We start from the raw sequence: 25,104 nt of genomic DNA on the forward strand, positions 1-25,104 counted from the left end.
TGAGAAAGCTAAGTATTTATCCAGAGATGGTACTTTCGCATTATTTCCTATTGTGGTGTTTATTACGGTGTTCACAGGAATTACTAAATATTATGGTGTTCACAAGAATTATTGAAAATGAATGGGACAAAAGCATTAAATAAGCTTTGGCTCTCTGGATATTATGGAATTCAGTTTTCAGTATTTCTCACAAATACTGAGGTTCAGCAATATCTGCAGGACCACAACCGCCCCACACTTTCTCTAAGAGGTAATTAAAGGGTAAAATCATCAATATTGAATACATGGTTATCTGCAGAAAAAACAAAACCACTAATGAATTGGTAGGCTATATTGGGCTCTTCTCCTGTTCCTAAACTGGGAATTGATTTAATTCTTAAGATGTAGACCTAAGGGAAGGCAAAGATTAGATGAGAGATATAAATAAACAGTCGGTAGGAAGGAAATAAAGTATATGAATCACAACTCATATTTAAGTCATAGAGCCCTACGTGACTACAAACTATCTTCCAATCTTGAAGTCTAAATTCATGTTTGCTGCCTCAGCTCAAAACATATTATCCATTCAGAGATCATAGCTGATTTTAGCAAACCGTGATTTCATACACCACTTGAAATGACGTAACACATCAATAGAAGAGTGTAGGCCAGCCTTTCTCAACCTAAAGTCCTCATGGTATATTAGACTTCAACTTTCATAATTGATAACCACTAAATTCAATATATCTGAAGATATCAGATTGCATAAGGTCTAGTTCCCTGACTGCCCTCAGTTAGCAAGAATGTTGACTGTTCAGCCATTTTCAGAATGAAATTCTCTGCACATTTCTACTCTTATTATATTTTCAATTTGCTTCTGTGCAGGTGTCCCAGGCAAAAGGAATGAGCTGTACTATGAATGCTGTAAAGAGCCATATCCAGATGTAACTTACACTGTTACAATGCGCCGTCGCACCCTTTACTATGGCTTGAACTTACTGATTCCCTGCGTCCTTATATCAGGCTTAGCACTGCTTGTTTTCTTACTTCCAGCTGACTCTGGAGAGAAAATATCTTTGGGTAAGGATTAAGACAATGCACAGTGTAGAAAAAGATGTAGCAGCAAGAGTTGACAAAGGCTGTATCTCTGCAAGGGTGATTTGTGTTTTTGATTGTATAAACAAATATCCTTCAGTGTATTGATTAAGCGAAAACCTAAGAGAGAGACTCAGCATTACTGTCTTCTACTATGCTGATCTCGTACACGTAGGGAAGCATTTACACTGATTATGCTCATATGTTCATCCAGAAATACTACAATCTAGAATTCTACCATCTTAATCTAGAATTCTACCATCTTAGTCTCAGCTTTGCTTCCTAGTCTTTTTTTAATGTCACCTGCAGTGTGAAACTATGTATGGGGAGGGTCCACTATGAGACTGTTTCTCCTGCCAGTTGGCCCTCCTCGAAATTGGGGAAATGTGGATTCAAAAGAAGAAAGCAGATTGATTGGAGAAATCTATTGTTACTCAAATTATATTGGAATAGTAATTTCATAATGTGCAGAACATTTTTTAAAACTTTCTACAACACACATTTCTCTTAATCTAGATATATTTCTTATCTAATAAATGGAAGGTGCACATTATTAATGACCTTTAAAGTGGAAAACACTCATGACTTCAGTCCCGCTTCACTTTTTGTCTCTTTCACAATTTTGTTATAGGTATAACTGTTCTTCTGTCCTTGACGGTTTTTATGCTCCTTGTAGCAGAAATAATGCCTGCCACATCAGATTCAGTTCCGTTAATAGGTATGTTGATGGTGCACCACTTCTCATGATAAAAAATGAATCAGGTTTAAAACTGCGTAAAATTTATCTGGATCAGGTTCCTGGGCAACTGATGGGAAAGTGAAGGTGAAAGCGAGGAGGTGGCAGTGGAGGTGAAAAATATATATTAAATATTTTTCCCCCCACATTGGAACACAAATTGATTTGCTTTTTAGAATTAGATCATGGCTGTAGATATCAACTTTTGTTGTCCTTTGGGAAAGAGAAAAACTGCTTCCAAAAAAACCTTCCTTTTTTCTCCAAAGAAATTTGGAGGAAGAAGAGATTTCTTCTGAGTTGTCAGTGGACCAAACTGAGAATTATACAGTAAATACAAATAAATAAAAATCAAGTTCAGGTTCTGCCAGATTGCTTTGTGAATGCTAGAATTTCTTAATATTGCTCTGTTGTCCTTATCCTTAGGAGAAGGAAGTTCCAAAGCAGTTTTTCCAAAACCAGATTCCTTATGAAAACCAAGGAGGCTGCATGATTGCTAGAATCTTGTGATTGTTTTGCATTGTGATGTTTATGGATAGACAGTTCAACAGACACTACTCTAGGGGCAGCTTAGTAGTAAAACATAGGCTTTGCTGTGGAAGAGTCAAAGAATAGTCTCTTGGAGGGCTGGAGATACTTTTTCCTGAAACCTTGTAAGTCTCTGTTAGATGGATCGAGCAGTTGAGTTAAATACAAGTAGTCCTCGACTTATCACCACAATTGGGACTGGAATATCCATTGCTAAGCAAAGCGGTTGTTAGTCAGGAGGGATGCTCCTGATTTTACAGCCTTTTTTTGGCTAGGGACACCTGGATGTTGTAAGTGCAAGAACTAGTTGTAAGTCAGTTTTTTTCCACTGCCTTTGTAAGTTCAAACGGTTATTAAGCAAATGGTTGTACATGAAATACTACCTGTAGATGACCAGTTAAATGGACTGACCAAGGATTTTGCTCAAAGGGCCTTTCCAGAGAGATATACAAACCAGATTATAGACTGAAATAACATCCATCCACCCACCTTGACTGTATGAGGCTGTGTCTGACTTACAACATATGCCCACATCCTCCAATGTTTAAAACAGTAAAGGCCACTCTTTCAATGACTGTGTCTCCCCATTGGTGCTTATTGGGCTTCCATAAGCACTCTGAGGAAAGGCACACAAACTAGCTGAGCGCTGGGTGGCTGACAGTTCTCTGTGATCATCCCCTGCTTGACTGCTCATTCTCTATCATCGCTGTAAACCAGTAGTAGTAAACTATGTCACTGCACATGCAGCATTCTGGGATTCTTGTTCAGATCGATCCTGTTTGTGCAGTTTTAAACTGCAAACAGGAGAGTCGGAAAACAGAAAGGCTGGTCGTCTGGACAGAACTTACGACAGCTACTAGCGGTTGTATACTTTGTCCTCCCCTTTACCAGGTAAACTGGAAATATTTCGCACTCAAGAAAGGCTAGGAGAAATGGGATGGAAATTAATACGTGAGTTGTGTGGGCAATATGATCGAGCAACCTATGAACACAGTGATGTTTTTCAACTGTGCCTGAAATGTCAAAGCAATATGAATAGTTTCAGCTTAGTCCAGCTTCTTTTTCCCTACGCTTAACGCAAGAGGGAATGGTAGAGGTTCCGCTCTTGTAAAAAAAAATAGCCGTCATGTATGTAACATGGTATGTGCATTTCTTATGCGTTTTGTAAAACACACACACACACACATGCACAATGAATGTTGGGGCACATTTACTCTTGTACAATTGATCTATTAGTATCACCCAATGTTCTTTTGCATATTTTCTCCAGGGCGTTTCATGATGATCATAGGCCACTGAGGATGAACTCCCCTCAGCTTCAGAGTAAGCCATTCGGGATAATTTCTTGTACTGTGGCCTCCTTCATTCCCACAGGGACTTTTTGTACTCATGAGCTGGGCTGAGTTCTAGAGCTGGACATGTTTTCAGCAAGACAAAAGATCTGCCATTAATGCTCCTGGCTAGAGGCAGAGCAACACTGATCTGTTTCTTGCTGTATTTACGGTCTTCTGCTCTCATCCTTGTTTCGTGGCCGCTGAAACTTCTGTCTCTTCCATTTCCTTTGCCTCTTTGATTTTCTTTTTTTGCAAGAAAAGTGTTAAGCTGGGAAGATAAGACTTTTTCCCCCCAGTGTCTTGATTTTCTGTGTCATCCTAAACCGAGTCTTCAGGCTAAATAACAAACTTGCCCCTCTTAGTCTACATGGAGACTGTTTTATATTTGCATTCTTGCCTGATATCTGTACAGTGTTGTGATTCAGCGTCAGCCTGTGGTTTCGGCAGCTGAGTCGGACAATTCTGAGGAGGAGGAGGAGGGGTTTGGAGAGCCTTTGGTGTCAGAGGAAGGTTCTGATGTGCCACAGAACTCTCACCCAAGCCCCTCCTGTCTTGTTCCTCCTCAGACCCAGCTGTGTGAGCCTGAAAGTTTGGAAGAAGACGATGCACAGCTGGCTCTGTTCAGGGACGCTAGGAGCAGGAGGCAATCCAGCAGAACTGAGCAAAGGAAAGCAATGAGGCAACTCGGGAGAAGGCAATGAGAAGCCACGCCTTGAGACTGCTGTTTAAAAGGGGAATGTGTGGGAGGTGCTGGTTGCTGAAGGCAACCGTTTGAAGAGCTTCTGATAAAGTCTTGGTCTGTATTTGTTTAACTTTTGTTTGAACCTTTTCGTTTAGCTTCTGCAAATAAATTTGGTTGGATTAGTTCCAGCCTATTGAATATAAAAAGGGGTTGTCCCTGACATTCCAACAGGGCCGGTCGTAGGCTGGAACAGAACATACTGGTGCAGCTTTACCTCCTTGGTGGGAGTAGAAAGAAAGCTGCTACTTTGGATTTCTTTTTGCCTTTCCTATAAAAAGACCATAGGATGAACTCATACATCAGTATCCCCAAGCAGCTATATTTTTTCTCTTGTTTTGTAAGCCACAGAAATCAGATAGATTTTGTCTTCTCTCTCCCTCTCCGTCCTGACTCTTATGTCCCCTCTTTACCAGCCAAGTAGAAATGGCACTATTGATGGAGTTACAAGGGCATGGCAACCTGCATAGATCCTTCTGAGATATTTGCATGACTCTATAAGCTTCATTAGCACAGACAGTTCTTTGCATGATGCTACTTTTGCTGATTGAAAATTTGATAAACAAGAATAAGAAAGGAGACGGAAGAGAAAGCAGAGGACATGCTCTATTTCAGTTATACTTACTTAGATAATAAAACCAGTGCTTTTTGACTTGAGGAGTGGTGCTTTCCTCTATTCATCTCCAAAACACAGGATGACTGCACGGAGAAGTAGATTCAAAATGAATTCTTCTTTCCTCTAATGTGCACTTTTTGTTCTTCAGTTTCTGATGATATTGTAGCAATATTTTGTTTGTCTCTGCTAGAAGTCATCAAGGCTGGACAAGCAACAAAATATTCAGCATTTTGTGGAATATTTAGGAGAAGCAACCAAATATTCAGCATTTACTTAGTAGTTTACTACAGCATATCATTCTATTCCTAATTATCTAGGACTTCCACAATTTTCTGAGGACATCTCTGATAATATTTAATCAAAGAAAAGGATGTGTTCATATATTCTTTTAAAATTGAACATATGAACCTTGAAACAGGAGTATTGTTTTTAGGGTGCTTAGGAACATAGGATTTAGCTATGACTCACCTACAATTCCCAGGAATCTCATTTTTGACTAGGCTGCGTGGGGCTCCTGGAAAGTTTAGTTCAGCAATGTCTGGAAAATCACAAATGTTCTGTTTTTGAGATAGTTGCCTATTCAGTGTTCTTGCGGAAGTGAATGTGTTCATGTACTTAAAAAAAACCACTCCATCTCATTATATATTAGGGTTTTTTAAAATCCCGACAAAAACACACATCTTAGGATAGGATAATGAAATGTTGATATATCTTGAAATATATAGAAGCATCCATAAAATTAGGCTTTAAGGTATAGGATAAAAAAGGGGGAAATTATCAGTAGAAACTTGTCCATAAATTGGGTGTTCCTTCATTTTGGTTCTGAGTTCCTTCTATGTTCATTCAAATTCTAGCCTACCTAAAATTTCTATTCTGCAAGGATGGAAGTGTCTGCAAAATAAATGTATCTCCCCCCCTTCCATTTAATTGTATGTGATTCTTAGAAATTGCCTGTTAAGTCCCTGCAGTTTTCTTGGCAAGGTATTACAGAAGGGATTTGCCATTGGCACTTTCCTAGGGCAGAGAGAAAGGGACTAGCCCAAGGTCACCCAGCTAGCTTTGTATCTATGATGGGACTAGAACTCACATTCTTCTGGTTTGTAGCCTGGTGCCATAACCACTACAGCAAATGGGCTCTCACTGTACCATTAGGTAGAGCCTAATATGAAGTCCGGTAAGGGATGCAGTGGCTCAGTGGGTTAGGACGCTGAACTTGTCGATCGGAAGGTCGGCAGTTTGGCGGGTCGAATCCCGAGTGCCGCGTAGCAGAGTGAGCGCCTGTTACTCGTCCCAGCTTCTGCCCACCTAGCAGTTCGAAAGCACGTAAAAATGCAAGTAGAAAAATAGGGACCACTACGGTGGGAAGGTAACAGCGTTCCGTGCGCCTTTGGTGTCTAGTCATGCTGGCCACATGACCACGGAGACGTCCTCGGACAAGCGCTGGCTCTTCGGCTATGAAACGGAGATGAGCACCGGCCCCTAGAGTCGGAAACGACTAGCACGCATGTGCGGGGGAACCTTTACCTTTACCTTTAATATGAAGTCCGCATTCCTCTTGCCCACATTCTGCGTAAACTATGATCATGCAGACTTCTTCACAACAATTTAATATTACTTCTTCACAGCAGCAAAACAAATTCCTCTAGAAAGTATACATGTTACTCAATGGGTGAATGGTATGAATAGCCTAGGATATGCCCTGAATAGTTATCTCTCTCTCTCTCTCTCAGGTGTATCTCTAATGGGGAAGAGAGTTCATACTGCCTTGTGCTACACAGTAAAATCCCACTCATCTGCTTCTTGCTTACAATTAATACTTAGTCCCAAAAGTGCTTTTTCAAAGGGGCTTGAAGACATTTAGCTTCTCATCCAAGAAACTTCTTCGGTTCAGAAGAATTGATTGCTTCTCTAAGGCATATGAAGTAGCCGCTCAATATTTGCGCTGAAGATGTAAATAATGTGCTTCAGCCATTTCCCCCTACCAATGATGGGATTTAAATCATCCATCCATCCATCCATCACATTTCTGAACTGCCCATCGCCCTCAAAGAGGGACTTTACGTGAGCTTTCAGTTCTAAATTCTAAATGACACTTACCTATCCACTAGCTAATTTGTGTGACAATATGTTCCAAACTATTTCCCCAACCAGATTGTGTAATGTCTTGCAGGATAAATAAATTGGAATATCTTGAAGGCTTCTATCTTCTTGTAGCCTGTCAGTTATCTTAATGAAAACATTGCCCTAAAGTGACCAGCAAACATTGCTTGGCCAAAAGAAAGAATTCCCTCTTCACTCTTCTATCACTTCTCTTTCTATTAAATGTTTTAATCCCTATAGAATTTGCATTCAGATGTTTCCTCTATTTTCTCTGCAATTGCCAAGCAAGATTTGAAAAGCAAAGGTCGTCTTCTCACCATCTTTCTTGAAGTCTACAACTTTCAGTTATCTATTAAACTGACAAATACCATCTCTGGGTGAAACTTGGGTTCACTCAATGCTTCAGAAGGGATATTTCTGTGCCTTAAAGAATATTGTGTTTTCGTGTTTACTAACTAAATTTACTAGAATTTAGTAAATGTACCACTAAATTTACTCAAAAGAAGGTGAGCCGCCTCCTGCGCGTGAAATGTGAATACAAAATCCTCCACATCCACACTCCTCAAAAGAAAAAAAGGAAAAAAAAGGAAGGGTAGGACACAGTAGAGCCAGGAAAAAGAATTAATATTACTTGAATTATTAATTAAAATAGATTGTCTACTTAAAAAGGTCACTATTTGTAAAATTAATTGATTCCCATTTGCAAATTACTCATTCTCACACAAAGAGAAAGGCAGTAGGGGCTTGTATAGGTACATATACATAAATACACATCAAAGAAGCAAGAGTAAACAAGGTGGCGATAGGGTAAAAGAAAGAGGTAGTTGCTTTAAAATACTTGTAGCCTGTTTCATATATAATCTGCCTCTGTATGACCACCCTGTCTTCCCCTCCCCTTCCCTTTTTCCTCTTTATCTTATCCCAAATGAAGTCCTACCGCAGTTTAGCTCTTCCATGTATCCGATGAACCAAACTGTACTTCAACAAAATGTCTTAGTCTGAAAATGCCTTACCAGACTGAATTTTGGCTGTTCTGTTTGATTCTTCTGCAAAGGCTAGTAAATTTCCCCTGAGGACCAAAAATTATAATCTGTCACTGTACAAAAGCCTGTGACAGAAGACTCCCGGAGGACCTACTATGACATATGTTGAGGCTAATTAATAATCTTGTTTACTTTCCTTTTAAACTTCATTGCATTTGTTCTTCCTTCATCTCTACTACAATACATATGCCTGTCCAAAGATTGAATAACCTATGCCCATGTGCGTATTTCTCTGTGTGAAAGAGAAAAATGCAAGCATAGATTTATGAAGGCTATAATCACCCTTTGCAGTCCTTCCGTTTTAAACAGTGAAAATAGACAGTGAACCAGGCACTGTTTTATGGGCAGACAAATTGAGAACCTAACTTGTAAATCATGAGCTGGACGTCCCTAGTTCACTTTGAAAAACAATGTTAAGATGTGAGCAGGTTACTGCCTTCATCAAAATACATGGACAGATCACAGTCCAATTCTTCTGGCTGGCGTATTTCTGTGATATGTATTCCTACGCTTTATGATTGTGGCTGCAGGGTCTGAAACAGAAGAAGGAGATGCACTATTGAAAGAGACTTCATGCTTAAGCTGAAATGCTTACCTAGAAAGAGGTGAGAAAGGTGATGATCTTAACGGATGAAGGCAGGAAGCTGTAACACTTAGAAATAAGCTACTAAAACTGGCAAGGCATGACATGAAATGAGAAAGAAAGTGACAGACATTCTAAACATATCCGTGAATTGGGAAAAATGGTTTTAATTCAGAAGGCAACAAACGTATGTGTTACATTTCGTGGTTGCTTTTTTAAAATGGCTGTCCCTTCTTACGCTGTTACCAGGATGCAAATATCTCTCTTCTCCACTGCATGATTGATTTAGGTCAGCAGAACTATCAAATTGTATTTGGACGTTACAAGAGCTATTAAATTTTGATTCTAGCTGTTGTGCGTACAACAGAAAAGCCAGAATGCAAGTGAAAGCATGTGCATAGATGGAGATAATTAGGGCTGGACAATTGAATGTTGTAATCTAGTCATGAAAGTAGCAGAAGTCTCCCGAGTAGACTAACATAGAATGGCTAAGGCAGTCACAATAATCAGTAGTGCAGGCATTTGATATTAAGCTGTAAATATAATGGTTGTGCTGGAGTCTCTCTTCAAATAATAATGTAGTTTGAAATCTGGGATAGAAAGCTTAGGAGCTTATTTGTACTGGAGATCAGTGCACTGTTCCAAAGCAGAAAAACACATTGATTTTAGGAAAGCCTGATCCACCACTGATCAGTGTCTTGGACTCCATTTTGAACCTGCAACACAACCATTGTCTATGCTGCTTGTATAGACTTCAAAGCAGCATTTAATTTTATATCCCAAGCTAAATTATGGGACACATTGGAGGCCTGCTAAGTTGACCAATGTTTACTTCATTTAGTATGTATGTTCCTCTCATCAATCCCGTTGAAACCAGAAAGGCACCAAGCAAGGCTACATATTGGCCACACTCTTATTCAGTTTTTATTGTGGGCCCTCTCCACAACATCAATTTTCACTCCCAAAAATTTTCTGGAAGACACAGATGATGCAACAATACTTTCAAGAAGGCTTTCAAGAGAGCAGTGAGGGCACTAGTGCAGTCCTGCAAGAAAGACCAGCTGGAATTCGATTATCAGAAAAGCTAAAATCATGGCATTTGCCAAAAGACCCAAGAGCCATTCCTGAAACAGAGATAGATGGCCAAAAGTCTTCTTCTTTACTTCTTCTTTTACCACTTCAGGTATTGAGAGAACAGGTCTCCTGTACCAAATACCTGGGGGTCTTCCTAATTTACCTTCAGCAGGAAAGCTCATGGGGACTTCATTGTTGAAAATACACAGAGGAATAAAATACACATTTATCATTCTTAAATATCTTAGGACAATAGGTAGCTACTCTTCCTTCTTCCTGGCAAACCTAAGTACTCAAAGTACCTCAACAAAGAAAAGCCTTTACTCTGGAATGATGTCATGCCCTCTCCTTAACTGTATTTGATGGCTGGAACAGGAAAACCCCTACGTGGAGAGACCACGCCCCTGGGGTTCTGCACAGACAGAAACAACACAGGGTGTGTTTCTCTAATGTCTGTACTACAGAGACATTTGCGCTGGTCTTACCATTACTATGAAATACTTACAGAAAACTTTTACACCACCCTGTTGCTTTCAGGTACCCACCCTGCTACAATATACAATGTTCCCAGGCTCAACTAGTGAATTAGACAAATTAGGTCTAACAACTGCCTAGTTTGCCGTATTAGACTGCTTTGTAACTTGATAGAGATAGGTTCCACATACTACCTTTTTACTTCCCTATACCCATCCCTAATATCTTACCTTTTGTTTTAGATTCTTACTGTTGCATATCCTTTTAGTTTTTAACTTATGTATCTTTGGTATCTTTTTATAATTCTTTTTTTTTACTTTTTCATTTTTTTTCTTTTCCTGTCTGTACACACATCTGTAATATATAATTACACATGTAACCTTTGTATCTTTTTAATGATGGCATCCCATCCCTTTATGCTGATCTATGGCCATCTAATAAAATAGTGATTTGATTTGAAGTCCAAATTAGTTTATTTCAGCAACTGAGGTCTACGATACGGATGCATATGAATTACATTATACATTTACATTTACAATATACATTTAATCAATATAGTGAATGATTTGATTGCATTGTGGCAGATATGTGTCAATGAGGTCAGGAGAGTGAGGTAATGAGGTGAATATAATGGATTTCTTAAGTTAAATGAAGAGCTCTGGTCGAGAAGCTTCCTTCAGCGAGTGTTATATCAAATGTCCTTGCTTTCCAGTGTCTATACTTATCTGAATCAGCATTCTTTTGTGTTTTACGGCTGAGCTAGCCATTTATATTTTTTTAAGAAAATTCAGATAGGGAGGGGCCGAGTGTCTTTAGAAGGAGGTGGTTTACGTATCTGAAGATAGAATGCTAGTTTGCCTTCAGTCACACAACCAGAAGACGTCATTCATTAAAAGGCCTCAGTTTCCATATCAGAATGCATACTGGACATCTTTAAAGCAGCAGGCCTGGGTAGCAATTTGCACAACTTGCTTCTTGAATGCACCTGTATCACAGACTCAAAGTGAAGACCTCCACTGCCCTCCAATCTAAAATCAAGAGGATATTTTATGTGATTTAGGATTTAGATTTAGGATGTGCTTATTTTTAATTAGAAATTATTCAGAAAAAGGTCTGGAATTCAGATTATGATTCTTATCTAGAATAATGTCAGAGCTTTACAGCATAAAAATATCCGTGAATGCACGAATGAATCGACGAATCAGTCAACCAAGCTATCAATAATGCCAGTCTTAAAAGCAGCAAAACCACAGGGGCCTATTGGAATATGATGTACAATTCTAATCACCTCTTTCCAAAGATTAGTTGAAGGCAGTATCAGATTCTCTGCTAAAAAAGAGTCTAAAGAAGTTGAGGGTGATAATTTAGGGGAAAAAGGGACTGGATTTGGGGAACATGGTAAATAAAAGTCAAAGATGTTAACCAATAAACTTGCACAGCAGAAAGAATGTCTGGAGGGAGGAATGCTAAAGCTGTAATTTTTCTGAGAAAGCCTTCTCGAGTCTGGGGCTTGAGTGAAATAAAGGCAAGCTTTATTTAGGAATAGAACATGGTGATAGGAAAGTCTCACTGATTTAAGTGTGTTTACAGCCAAGAGATCCTAATGTCTACAGAGGGAGAGCAAGTCAGTTGAAAATGTGAACTGCACACAGGTAAAAGAGAGTTGAGCTGAGAAAAGAAGGAATGATAAAAAATCACCCCCCATCACTAATGAATGGTGTATATTACCAAACAAAATGCAAAGTAAGGGTCTTGGACAAGGACAGGAGATAAAAGTGCAGAGTCTCTCAGCCAACTGTCTCAACATCTATTTTTCCTCGTGGTCAGTAGGTTTATAAGTGCAGAAAGCCCGTGTAAGCAAAGTTGAATTCTGACAAAAGATACATGATACGAAGATTGCAAAATGTTAGAAGTCTGTATCATGTAATTAAAGTTGATTGTACTTAATCACCAAGTAAAAAATAAATACTTTCACAATGAACAGGAAAAGCTTTAGAATTAGAACAAGTGAAGTTGAATAATAGTACAGCATGCTTTAGACAAAGTTCTGGAGAATGTAAAGGTAAGCTAAAGGAATCCCTGCAGATTTTACTCCGTTAGTCATTGCCGACTATTGGGGGTAGTGCTCATCTCCATTTCAAGACCATCGAGCCAGTGCTGTCTGAAGACATTTCCGTGGTCACGTAGCCAGCATGACTATATGACAAGGTGCACGGAACGCTGTTACCTTCCCACCAAAGTGGTACCTATTTATCTATTTGCATTTGCATGCTCTCGAACTGCTAGATTGGCAGGAGATGGGGTGAGTACGGGAGCTCACCCTGTCACATGGTGCTCAGTCTTGAACCTGGGCTGCCGGCTTTTCAGCTGACAAGCCCAGCATCTTAACTGCGGAGCCACAGCACCACCCCTTATGGAGAATGTATGTCAAGAATATTAGCCTCCTTTACCAGAGGTGCTGTTCTCTTAACTACTGGATGCTAATGAAAACAATTGTTCATAATCCATTTTGCTTGATCTGGGAGTTTATTACTTGGGGAAAAAAGTGGGGGCATTGGGCTAAATGGTCTAGCATGAGCATCCAAAGTGATGGATGATGAAACAAGTGTTGTTACTTTAAAATGCAAACTCCACCTCTTTTATATCTGCATCATGATGTCACAAACATATCTCAAGGGCAGAGCTTGACACATGTTTCATCATTCTCACCAAATTGTTGGATTCTGTGGATGCTCATATGGACTGATACTTAATACTCTTATACTACACTGTATGCTCAAGTGTATGAAAGACAAGATGATCCAAATCTAGTCAATCAATTAACTCTTTGTTAGGATTGTTGATCAATCCAAAATAAATGCTCTCTTCTGAGAGTTTGGGATAATTGCCTTAAAATAATATTTCTGGAAGACTGAAACTGTTGAAACTCAATAATTAATATAAAGAGATAATATTGGAGCCTGTTGGATTTCTCCTGTGGTTTGACAGCAGCCTCATCCAACCCTAAGAGATGTATTGAATAAAACTGGTGGAGGAACAAAAGAGTCATAGGTTAGGGGGAAAAAAGATCTCCAACTTTATTTAGAGCAACCTTGGCAACTTTACGACCTGTGGACTTCAGCTTCCCAAGGCAGCCATGTCCAGAAATCTTAGTTACCAAGGTTGGACACCTCTGATTTAGAGGTTGTTTCTGGAGGAAATATCTAGTGCAGTCTTAAAAGTTATGAAGCTAGTGCTCAGAAACAACTTGAGCGACTCTGTCAAGGTATTGATTTAACAGCTAACCAGCTTATGTAATGTAAGATATAACATGTAGTGATGGGAATGACTCAGCAGGGTCTGTGCCTCTTTAAGAGACTTTGTATAAAGGGAAGGCTCTGCTGATGTGTTCTCTCTCTTCCGTTTCCTGCTGTAACTGTGGTTTGTCGGATCCTCCTGTATTAGCACGTATGGATATTGTTCCTGGTGTATGATATTGTAGATAGTGTAAGATAAACCACCATTTACTGTTGTTGTTGTTAGTTGCGAAGTCCTGTCCGACCCATCACGACCCTATGGACTACGTTCCTCCAGGCCTTCTTGTTCTCTACCATCTTCTGGAATCCATTTAAACTCATGCCTACTGCTTCAGTGACTCCATCCAGCCACCTCATTCTCTGTCATCCCCTTCTTCTCTTGCCCTCAATCTTTCCCAGCATTAGGCTCTTCTCCAATGAGTCCTTCCTTCTCATTAGGTGGCCAAAGTATTTGAGTTTCAACTTCAGGATCTGGCCTTCTGAAGAGCAGTCAGGGTTGATTTCCTCTAGGACTGACCAGTTTGATCGCCTTGCAGTCCAAGGGACTCGCAGGAGTCTTCTCCAGCACCATAGTTCAAAGGCCTCAATTCTTTGGCGCTCAGTCTTTCTTATGGTCCAACTTTCACAGCCATACATTGCAACTGGGAAGACCATAGCCTTGACTATACACACTTTTGTTGGCAGGGTGATGTCTCTGCTTTTTCGTGTGCTGTCTAGATTTGCCATGGCTTTCCTCCCCAGGAGCAAGCATCTTTTAATTTCTTGGCTGCAGTCCCCATCTGCGGTGATCTTGGAGCCCAGGAAAATAAAATCTGTCACTACCTCCATTTCTTCCCCATCTATTTGCCAGGAATTGAGAGGGCTGGATGCCATGATCTTGGTTTTCTTAATGTTAAGTTTCAAGCCAACCTTTGCACCATTTATTTTAGACCACTGTTTACTGTGTTTACTCCTGGGTTATTTCATGCAATAAGATTTTGCACGCTCTGACAGACTATGTATATTTCTCTGTCAAATGCTGTGCCATTAAGATCTAATAAACTAAGTTCTTTTGGATCTTCTGTAAGGATTTTAAGATTTCCAGCCAGTGCCATAACTTCCCCAGCAGTTGCTTAGCGTATAGTTTGCAAATAATACTTAGACTGATTGTCCAGTGGCTACATGAAATTTTAATTTTCCCCTCTTTCTAATCCACTGGAATGTTGGAAAGTGATTATGTAAAGAGGCGTGAAACTCTGTGAACAGTCTAACTTTTGAGTAACAAAATAAATTGAGACTACAGTTTGTGTGGTGGAAGAAGCCAGTGAAAGTAAAATAATCTTTGAAAATACCTTGGAATGAGTCATGGGCTGCAGAGGAAAAAAAATGCACAATGTATCCTCATTAGAGAATTATTTGAGTAGCAACTACCAGTAGGCATGTTACTAATTGCAACATCCTCATCTGACTCTCTTCTGGCCGTGTGGCTCGAGTAGACCATTACACACCCTGTCTGTTGCTTCTTTGTGTACACATACACAAATTTTGTTAGCATAACACATACAGACACATACAGCCCATATGCACACTCCCTGATTAAACTCTTGCCTGGGTGAGGAATTCTGGGAGTTGAAGTCCACAAGTCATAAAGGGGCCAAGTTTGAAGACCCCTGGTGTATTCCTACATCAGTAACACAAAATATCATTGCACAAAATAAAATATAGTTGTCTGGAATTTCTTCCAACACCTTTATCAGCACAGCTATAGGAACCATCTGGCACCATTTGCCAGAGGGTAACTGTTTCATAGAATAAGCCATGTCCAGCATTCCTGGATTGCTGACATTTTAAAAATCTCTTCGGCTTTTTTTTGTTGTTGTTGTTGTTGTTGTCTTTTCTGGATCAAAACCATTTGCCACAAGACCTCTATATGATTCACCTGTAAGCTTTATAAGCTGAGGAGGATCTTTGTTTTGTTGCAATGTACTCTTTGGAGTTTCATCATCATGGGCTGCCCACACATTGAATAATAATAGGCATGGTTTTTGGATCAATAACAGGCAGATTCTTAAGTCCAGTAGAGATTAATCTCTTTCAGGTTGACAGAGAAGCAGTTCTGGCAGCAACTGAATTTCTTTGGTAGCTTTCCTGAGCTTTCTCTAGGGAGGCTCACAACAACAGTGTTGAGAGTTCAGCAAAATGAATCAATTAATGAACTCAGCACAACATACCAAGAAATAGAATCTCGTATTGATTGATTGTTATAAAATACAACGAAAGACAATAAGAAGTAGCCGGAAAGATGATGTAGCTCAATTTGCTTACAACTGTTTTAGGCATCCAAGAAACAAATGAGAAGCTTGCTTATAACCAAGGTATAGAAATTTACACGCAATTCAGCAAAACTAAAAAGCAGTTTAGAACAGAAAGCCCATTTTTAAAGAAATTCCAGATCATTCATATATTGCTACTCTCACTAGAGAAATCTGAAGTACGCAAGAGTCCCTAAGCAACTTTGGTTAGTCTTAAAACCTAAGCAGGGCGTGCTCGGTTATTACTTGGATGGGAGACTACCAAGTAAATCCCAAACTGTGTGTTAGGCTGGGAAATTGAAAAATAGGTCCCGCCCTCAAACAAAACAAGGTGCAGATAGAATGAAGGAGCAGCGTGGTTGCATCTGAAAGGAGGAAGGAAAAGGAACAGCGGAAGTGGGAAGCTGGATGCAGATAATGTGAGGGGCAAGGTTAAGGAAGAAAGGAGAGCAAAGCTCTGTTTTAAACATTGCAGAAAGGAATTAAATCCAGCAAGCAAGAGGCCCCCCTCGCAAGAAGCTGTTAATTTTCAGGCTCCATCCAGCTGCAGCACCAAGCTAAGCAGGCTTGGACCCGGGTAGTGGTTGGATGGGACAGCCTCAGGGAGATCCCAGCACCATAGATTATATTGGTCGGCTAAAATGCTTCCTGGATGAAGGCAGTAGAAAACAACATTCTTATGGCTGTCAAAAAAATTACATGGACACGTCTAGGGAGCTCAGAGGAGACTTGCCTTTTGGCTGCTCAGTGCCTTCCGGATAATTGAGGCCTCAGCTTCTAGCCAGTGGCAAGAGATGGTTGAAACTGTAGTCTGAAATACCTTGAGCACAGGAAGGGGAAAAAATGACACCCCAGGGACTGTCCTTTCATCCCTGATATATCGATGATGTGCAGTCTGTGAGAACACATTCTCTGCTTTAAGTATAAAAGTTTTCTTCTCGGAGTTGCTGTCAGCTCTGCATGAGAGATGCTTCAGACTGATGAAGCAGCAGGTAAGAAAAGAGTGGAGCTTCCTTCCTTCTTTCCTTCCTCTTCCTTTTTCTCCCCTCCCCAGCTCCATTTCCTGGTTGATTTGACAGCCTTTCCAACCCTTTTCTTTGATAGCGAAGACCTTCGCCCTAAGAATATCCTCCCTGTTGTATGTTCAGAGGGTGGGGAAAAAGACAGGAGCTCATTCACACACACACACACACACACGCACACACACACACACCTAAAGTGATTTGACAAAGACATTGATGTGTGCTTATCCTTCCAATAGACAGTGATCTTCTTTTTATTATGAGTGGGTGATTGATTGATTGTATATCATCAAATTATTGTTGACTCCTAGCAACCGTACAAACAGATCTTTCTATTACATCTTAATTGCAATCTAATATACCTTTACTTAAAGGGTGTTCATTGCTTTTCTTAATCGTTTCCATCCCCCTCTTTTTCACTGCAGTTTCTAAAATTAACCCCTGGACTTTGCTTTGTTTTTGCTTTTCTGCTGCCGATTTTTTCCAAGTTAAAGAGGGGGGTGGGGCAGGAAAAAACAACTCTTTTCTGAGGCTTCTTGGTCATGCTTCTTTATACTTTTTTTTAATTATTCCATTTATATCCCGCCCTTCTCCGAAGACTCAGGGCGGCTTACAAGCTTAGCAGTAGCCTTCATTCTATGTATATGCCTGCTTATTAGGGCTTTCACACACACCCCAAGCGGCATTATTACAAAGTCAGCTTAATTGCCCCCAACAATCTGGGTCCTCGTTTTACCTACCTCGGAAGGATGGAAGGCTGAGTCAACCTTGAGCCTGGTGGGATGCGAACCTGCACTAATTGCAGGCAGCTGGTGTTACTTAAGGAGGCATTAGCCCACTGCTCCACCCACTGCTCCACTTTGTCCCATTACTCATCTCCTGAACTGTCCTTCCAACATAGCTCCTTTTCTTCATTGTCCAGTCCTTTCACCAGCCAGCCTGCTCTTCAAGTCTTCCTTCTCAATTCTTCTGGGTGGGGTCTTCCATCACACCTTCCACCTTCTTCTGATTATCCTTTCTTCTTTCCTTCAGCATTTGCAGTTGGCCTGTTCTGTGATCCATGTACATCTTCAGCCTAGAAAGGAAGTCAAGAAGCCAGATGTGCTTGCTTGCAGGTGTCCTAATTAAACCAAGAGCCTTCTCATAGGCTGTGTGAGATCTTTCATGCAGTTGCAAGGATCCAACTCTGTCATAAAGTACACCACCATCTTACTCATAGTAGCAGACTCTACCACAGGGATCCTATGTTGCTTCTCACCAGACTGTCAGCTCTAACTAGCATAGGTAATATTCAGAGATGATGGGAACTGAAGTCTATCACAGATTCTGATGGGCTAGCTAGGTGTTTTATAACTTCATCTATAAAGAGAGGCTGCTGAAGCCACAAATGGAAGTAAGGCCTTTCTGTGGACTGCTGTCTTTTCAAACTGCTTTCTTTTTCAAAGAAAAAGAGGCCACTAAAATAAAAACTTGCTTTGCTTATATTACATACTTCAGTAGGTTTATTTACCCTGTGCCTTGAAGTTCTAGTTCCCTTTAAACATCTTCTTGTGAAGAAACATACAAAACATAGTTTTTCAGATGTTATCTGTTATCAAATACATTTATCTAGTCTTCATAGTCCATTTCTTGAGACTGCTTGCTGTCCCAGTGGGTGCTTCCAAACAGTAAGAAGGTGAATGGTAATTCATCAGTTTAGTTAAGGTGGGTTATGAACTTCTCCCCCCTATCCCTTTTCTCTTTTTCTCTCTTTCTTTCTCTCCATCAACAGATTCTCCATTTTTGCAGGAAAATGCAAGATAAACAGTGATATCTGAACTGTATCCAAATAGGCACATTCTCAATAAGTACCTGTGTCAAAAAAGATATCAGTGTTATGCCAACTTCATTGTTATAGCTGTTCTCCAAGCAGAGATCAGCCATATTTTTTTTCTTGTTAAGGCACCATCCTATGTAGCTGGTTGGGAATTGTAGAAGTTATCCAGAAGCATGAGCAAAGCTTCCCCTCTCTAGACAAGAATCTCATATGTTGGGGAGCAGAGAGTGAGTTTATGGAGAAAAGGGGCAATTTGCAACCAAGAACAGTGGAGCTTTCTTCTATGCTGTAAAGAATGCTGGGAATTGTAGTTTGATCAGTAGACTGACTATTCTGCATTTGATTGATGTCTAGGCTAATATCTGCTATTGTGTAAGAAGTATAATAACAGGGCTGCATAGAATGTGTTAGTTTAGAAGGGATATAATCTCTATCCTCCTTCACATTTTTGGATGAACAATCAGCAGTTAATCTGAGAAGTAGCTGGTGCTCATATATAATTTAATATCAAGGAAGGGATAGGAGGGATTATACTGAGTTGCACCTGAGAGTATTTCCATTCCAGACATCCACTTCAACAATCCTTTTACCTTTGGAGCAAGTTAGAATTAAATCCCAATATTCAGTTCAATCTCTTGAGCCTGATTCCTGGATGTAAAGAAATTTAGGGATGACCTTGGGGAAGTTGTGAAAGAACTGTTAAGAAGAAAGCTGCAAAATCAATCAGATCTTATTTTTAGTCGTGGGCCAGCCTAAAACCTGCAGAAAACTTTACACAATCCAGAAACTGAAGTAAGCCTGAGAAAGAAACTAAAAAACAAACAAACCCCTGCCTTGATTTTGTTTAGTATAAGATGGGACAGAGGGGCATTTGGACAGGCTTTCAAAACTGATTCCAGCCCTACAAGATGGGGCAACCCTTCAAGACAGATGCCACAGAGGTTTCTGGAGTTCTCCTTTATTGTTGTAGGGTACATTACATTTTAAGGGTTGCAGTGGCTCAGTGGGTTAGGATGCTGAGCTTGTCGATCAGATGGTCGGCAGTTTGGCGGGTCGAATCCCGAGTGCTGCGTAACAGAGTGAGCGCCTGTTACTCGTCCCAGCTTCTGCCAACCTAGCAGTTCGAAAGCATATAAAAATGCAAGTAGAAAAATAGGGACCCCTACGGTGGGAAGGTAACAGCGTTCCGTGCGCCTTTGGCCTCTAGTCATGCCGGCCACATGACCACGGAGACGTACTCGGACAAACGCTGGCTCTTTGGCTTTGAAACGGAAATGAGCACCGGCCCCTAGAGTCGGAAACGACTAGCACGCATGTGCGGGGGAACCTTTACCTTTACCTTACATTACATTTTACAATAAACAAAATCAAGGAAGCGTTATTTTCAGTTTCTTTCTCTTATTTCTTTCTGTCTTTGTACTGGGTAATCTTTCTGCATGACCTTTAATCCAAAGCAGTTTTCTAAATTCTTTTTACTCTGGATCAAGTGACTCCAGACGTTATTTTGGGATGTACTATCTTCTTTCTTTTTATTATTGAATCTTTACTGCTTATTATTGAATCTTTACCTTATAGAAAAAAATCACCTTTTTTTTGAGCACCACCCGGAGATAAGAGGCTCAATCTCTGTGTTGTGAATATGCTGTTAAAAGAGACATAATACCAAGATCACATCTGCTAACTCTTAATTAAATTAACATGAACAGTATGTATCTAAAGCTTCTTTTTAGTTGGCTGAGCCAGACCAAATCTTTGCTCATGATCTGTTGGAGAAACACAGTGGAAGAACATAAAACAATTATTGGATGCAATTAGGCCTTGTAGGCTGGGGAGAATGTAAAGAGACTATTTTGGTTGCTTGCTGTTTTAAAACCATGTTGTTTTTCATTAATGTCGCCATGCCTAGGGATCCAGTGGTAGTATGGATCCTGTGAGTTGGTTATATTGATAGCAATTGTATAGATAGCGCTCTGCCACAAATTAGGTTTTATGGTTTTAACTGTTTTAATTGGCTTTGGATTGCTTTTTATTTTAATTGTTTATTGTTTTGTTATTTAACTGTGTGAACTGCCCAGTCACAAATGTGAAGTGTGTGTGGGGGGGGGGGAGGGGGGGGCTACAAAAATTAAACAAACAAAATGTGTGAAGTTGCCTAGAGCCATCATCTAATAATGTGTTACCTCCTTTCTCTTTGTCATCAGCAGCTAGAGCAAAGAACATGATAAAAACAGGAAGTGTGGAATTAAATTTAATAGGGTGAGAAATGTGTAGTAGTTGTTTCATTTTTTAAAATATGCTTTAACTAGATGTATTTTGTGGTAACTCTTTTGTAATGTAGCATTACTAAAATTATGTTTTTTCAGGCTTGAAAGTTATAAAACCTATGGTCAGGTTACTCTGGGAGTCTAAAAACAATAAAGTAACTGTTTATTCTTGTTCCCCTTTTAAATCTGCAGCTCAGTATTTTGCAAGCATCATGGTCATTGTTGGTTTATCTGTAGTAGTAACAGTCTTGGTGCTTCAGTTTCATCATCATGACCCTCAAGCAGGAAAGATGCCCCAGTGGGTAAGTGACTACTACACATCAGCCTTCATAAACAACAGTACCTTTTGTATTTCATCACTTAGACAATGCTAGAAAGAACAGAGGATTTTAAGAATACGATACTAATTCTCACTTCCTCTCCTCACATTGGTGTATGGTGAGCCTGACTGACCAAGCAGGAGACCTTTCATCTTTTCTTTTTGTTTGTTTTTTCCCCAAAAAAAGTATTTTTATTTCTTTTAATATAGAGAAAAAGAAAAATAAGGAAAAGTGAGTTAAAAATCAAACAAGAACAAGAATACAGAACAGTCACAAACAGAAAGAGACTTCTGACTCAACCCTATGGGTGGTTTGTGTCTTCCTCAGTTGTGGGTCCTATACCAGAGGCCTGGGAGTTTGAGGGTTTGTGCGGTATCTTAGCTGTTCCTAGCACTGCACTCTTTTGGACAGAAAGCTCTGATGCTCTTCCTGGGATCTGTTGGAATCACTCTCCCAGCTTAGGGGTCACAGCCCCAAGTGCTCCTACCACCACTGGGACTCCTGTGATCTTTATTTTTCTCATCCAGTCTGGTTGCTTCTTCAGGCCCTGATACTTCTCCAGCTTTTGGAACTCCTTCTTCCTCAGGTTATTGTTACTTGGCACTGCTGTATCTATCGCCTGTTCTTCAACATGACCTTCTGTGGAATCCCCCATGTGGACCTGTAAGGATCTACTTCATACACTGTGCATCTCAGTTTCAGTTCATAGTTTATAATCGTGTGGACCCTGTTGCACAGTTACTTTCCGTCTTGAAAAATATTTTTTTTAATTTACAGAAGCATCTATATCAAAAGATCAGTAGAAAAAGAATTGTTCTCAACAAAATCCCACTTTGTAAATAGTAAAATGTCAGTTTTACCAGTATAAGTCTTCGTTGCACCTGAACTTTGGCCTATTTCTTTAAAATTGGCCACCTAACTACAAGCCGTTGCTTCTGTTTTGCTAAAAGCATGCACCTCTGAATTCAGTTCAACTCTTTCCCACAATGTGTACGGGGGTTTTTTTTTGTCCGTTTGTCTATTACCTTCTTTTGAAATGTTTTCTTTACTTTTTTAAGTCTACAGTTTTTAAATATCCTGATGAGTTTCAGTTTCAATAACCAGACCTAACTCTGCATAGAATCAGGTATGGTCAACTTAAAGCAATAAAAAGAAATGTTTTTCCTTAATCTCTGGCATTTCAGGCATCAGTAGCACCTTCTTTTAAAGTTTCTGATTTTCCCCCGTTTTCTCATGTATGCCTCTTTGAAATAATGCATCATCATGTATGGTATTCCACTTTTGCCCCTCCACTGTAAAAATCCCTCCATATGTAAACACTCTAAAATGTAATTGTTAAACATTAAATATTCATCATTAGGAACGTATTATTTCAATAATAATAATAATAATAATAATAATAATAATAATAATAATAATAATAATAATAATAATAATAATAATAATAATAATAAAGTTGGAAGGGATCTTGGAGGTCATCTACTCCAATCCCCTGCTCAGGCAGGAAACCCTATACCATTTCAGACAAATGGCTGTCCAGTCTCTTCTTAAAAACTTCCAGTGTTGGAGCATTCACCGCTTCTGGAGGCAGGTTGTTCCACTGGTTAATTGTTCTAACTGTCAGATAGTTTCTCCTTAGTTCTAGGTTGCTTCTCTCCTTGATTAGTTTCCATCCGTTGCTTCTTGTCCTGCCTTCAGGCGCTCTGGAGAATAGCTTGACTCCCTCTTCTTTGTGGCAGCCCCTGAGATATTGGAACACTGCTATCATGTCCCCCCTTGTCCTTCTCTTCATTAAACTAGACATACCCAATTCCAGCAGCCGTTCCTTATATGTTTTAGCCTCCAGTCCCCTAATCATCTTTGTTGCTCTTCTCTGTACTCTTTGTAGAGTCTCAACATCTTTTTTTTACATTGTGGTGACCAAAACTGGATGCAGTATTCCAAGTGTGGCCTTACCAAGGCATTGTAAAGTGGTATTAATGCTTCACGTGATCTTGATTCTATCCCTCTGTTAATGCAGCCTAGCACTGTGTTGGCTTTTTTGGCAGCTGCAGCACACTGCTGGCTCATGTTTAAGTGATTGTCTACTAGGACTCCGAGATCCCTCTCACAGTTACTACTATTGAGCAAGGTACCCCCTATACTATACCTGTACATTTGGTTTTTCTTGCCTAAACGTAGAACCTTACTTTTTTCACCATTGAATTTCATTTTGTTAGATAGCGCCCAGTGTTCAAGTCTGTCCAGATCCTCCTGTATCTTAAGCCTGTCTTCTGGAGTGTTGGCTACTAAAAAGGCTCCATTGGTGTCTTGAGAGGTAAACATTGCAGTGTAATAAAACATCACAGGCAGAAGTGCTAGTGTTATTCTTTTACATTTCTACTACAGAATACTTTGTGAGATCTGCTTGTTGCAGGAGTCCGAGTAATAACTCCAAGACATGTTCTTTAGCTGTACAATTGTTTTCCACCTTGCAGATATTCTCATACAGTTTTTATTTTATTTTTTATTTTAATTCCATTTATATCCCGCCCTTCTCCGAAGACTCAGGGCGGCTTACAAGCTTAGCAGTAGCCTTCATTCTATGTATATGCCTGCTTATTAGGGCTTCCACACACACCCCAAGCGGCATTATTACAAAGTCAGCTTATTGCCCCCAACAATCTGGGTCCTCATTTTACCTACTTCGGAAGGATGGAAGGCTGAGTCAACCTTGAGCCTGGTGGGATGCGAACCTGCACTAATTGCAGGCAGTTGAAGAACTGTTTAGAGCATTCTCAGTGGCAGAGATATTAGTTTATCTAAAAGCTGCCCAACTAAAACCACAGTTAAAACAGACTTTGAATTAGGTACTTTGCCAAATATTTTTCACTAAACAAATATAGGGTAGTCCTTGGCTTCCAACCATTCGTTTAACTATGGTTCAGAGTTATGACGGCACTGAAAAGAAGTGACTTATGAGCCATCTTCAAAGTTGTGACTGTCACCCCACCCCACAATCACATGATTATGATTCCAGGACTTAGAACCAGCACACATTTATGACAATTGCAGTGTCATGCGGTTGCGATTTGCGACTTTCCCAGTCATCACCCAACAAGCAAAGTCAATGGGGGAAGCCGCATTCGCACTACAAGTGTACGATTCACTTAATGGCCAGTGACTTACTTAATGACAATAAAATGGTCATAAAGTAGGGTCTGGTCTTGCAATGACTCACTTAATGACCTCATTGCACAGCAATCAAAATTTCCGTCCCAACTGTGATCATAGGTCGAGGACTACCTGTATAAGACTGTTACCCTTATCATGTCGGAAGCTGGTTTGAAGTTCTTAGGGATTTTTCTGCCCAACAATTAGAGTAAAATAGGACATGATAGAGAAATAGATGAAAAGGTTTTGACTGTTTGTGTCAAAATAGCGGTTGGCTTTTTCCCGTTCATTACATTTAGCAGGCTTAGCAATCGTTTTCAATCAAATTAAACTTTTTTGACTTCAATAAATGCAACTTTTCAGTGATTGGATTCTTGGCACATGTTAATTTCTTGGGAGCAATCAAATTCTTCCTAAAGCTATCTGTAAGCCTTATTATGAAGGATTATAGGTATCTTTAAGAAAGAATCTGTTTCTGCGGCAGGAATAAAAAAGCGATTTTGTGAAAATACCTGAGAAGTGTGGCGTTTGGTTTTTTTTTTTCAGATGAACGGCTTAAGGCTAGAGGAAGGGCTGGAGGAGGCAAATAATTGAAAAATGATTTTGTCCAAGATCTTTGTAACGAGCTGTTATGCTTCATATAG

At 39.9% G+C, this 25,104-nt stretch overlaps 1 protein-coding gene across 1 annotated transcript in view; it reads left to right on the forward strand.

Moving 5' to 3' along the window:
- The window catches only part of LOC308661761 (neuronal acetylcholine receptor subunit alpha-7-like), a gene marked incomplete at both ends in the record, with an annotated part of 107,083 nt that overhangs the window by 81,341 nt on the left and 638 nt on the right, over positions 1-25,104 (forward strand). Inside the window, 3 exons of the mRNA XM_081316936.1 lie at positions 865-1,059; positions 1,706-1,792; positions 21,180-21,289. Coding sequence (XP_081173062.1) covers positions 865-1,059; positions 1,706-1,792; positions 21,180-21,289 — 392 coding nt within the window. The remainder of the gene's footprint in view (positions 1-864; positions 1,060-1,705; positions 1,793-21,179; positions 21,290-25,104) is intronic.

This window comes from Vipera berus (assembly GCF_964194415.1).
Source record: "Vipera berus genome assembly, chromosome: 2".
Classification (NCBI taxonomy): domain Eukaryota; kingdom Metazoa; phylum Chordata; class Lepidosauria; order Squamata; family Viperidae; genus Vipera; species Vipera berus.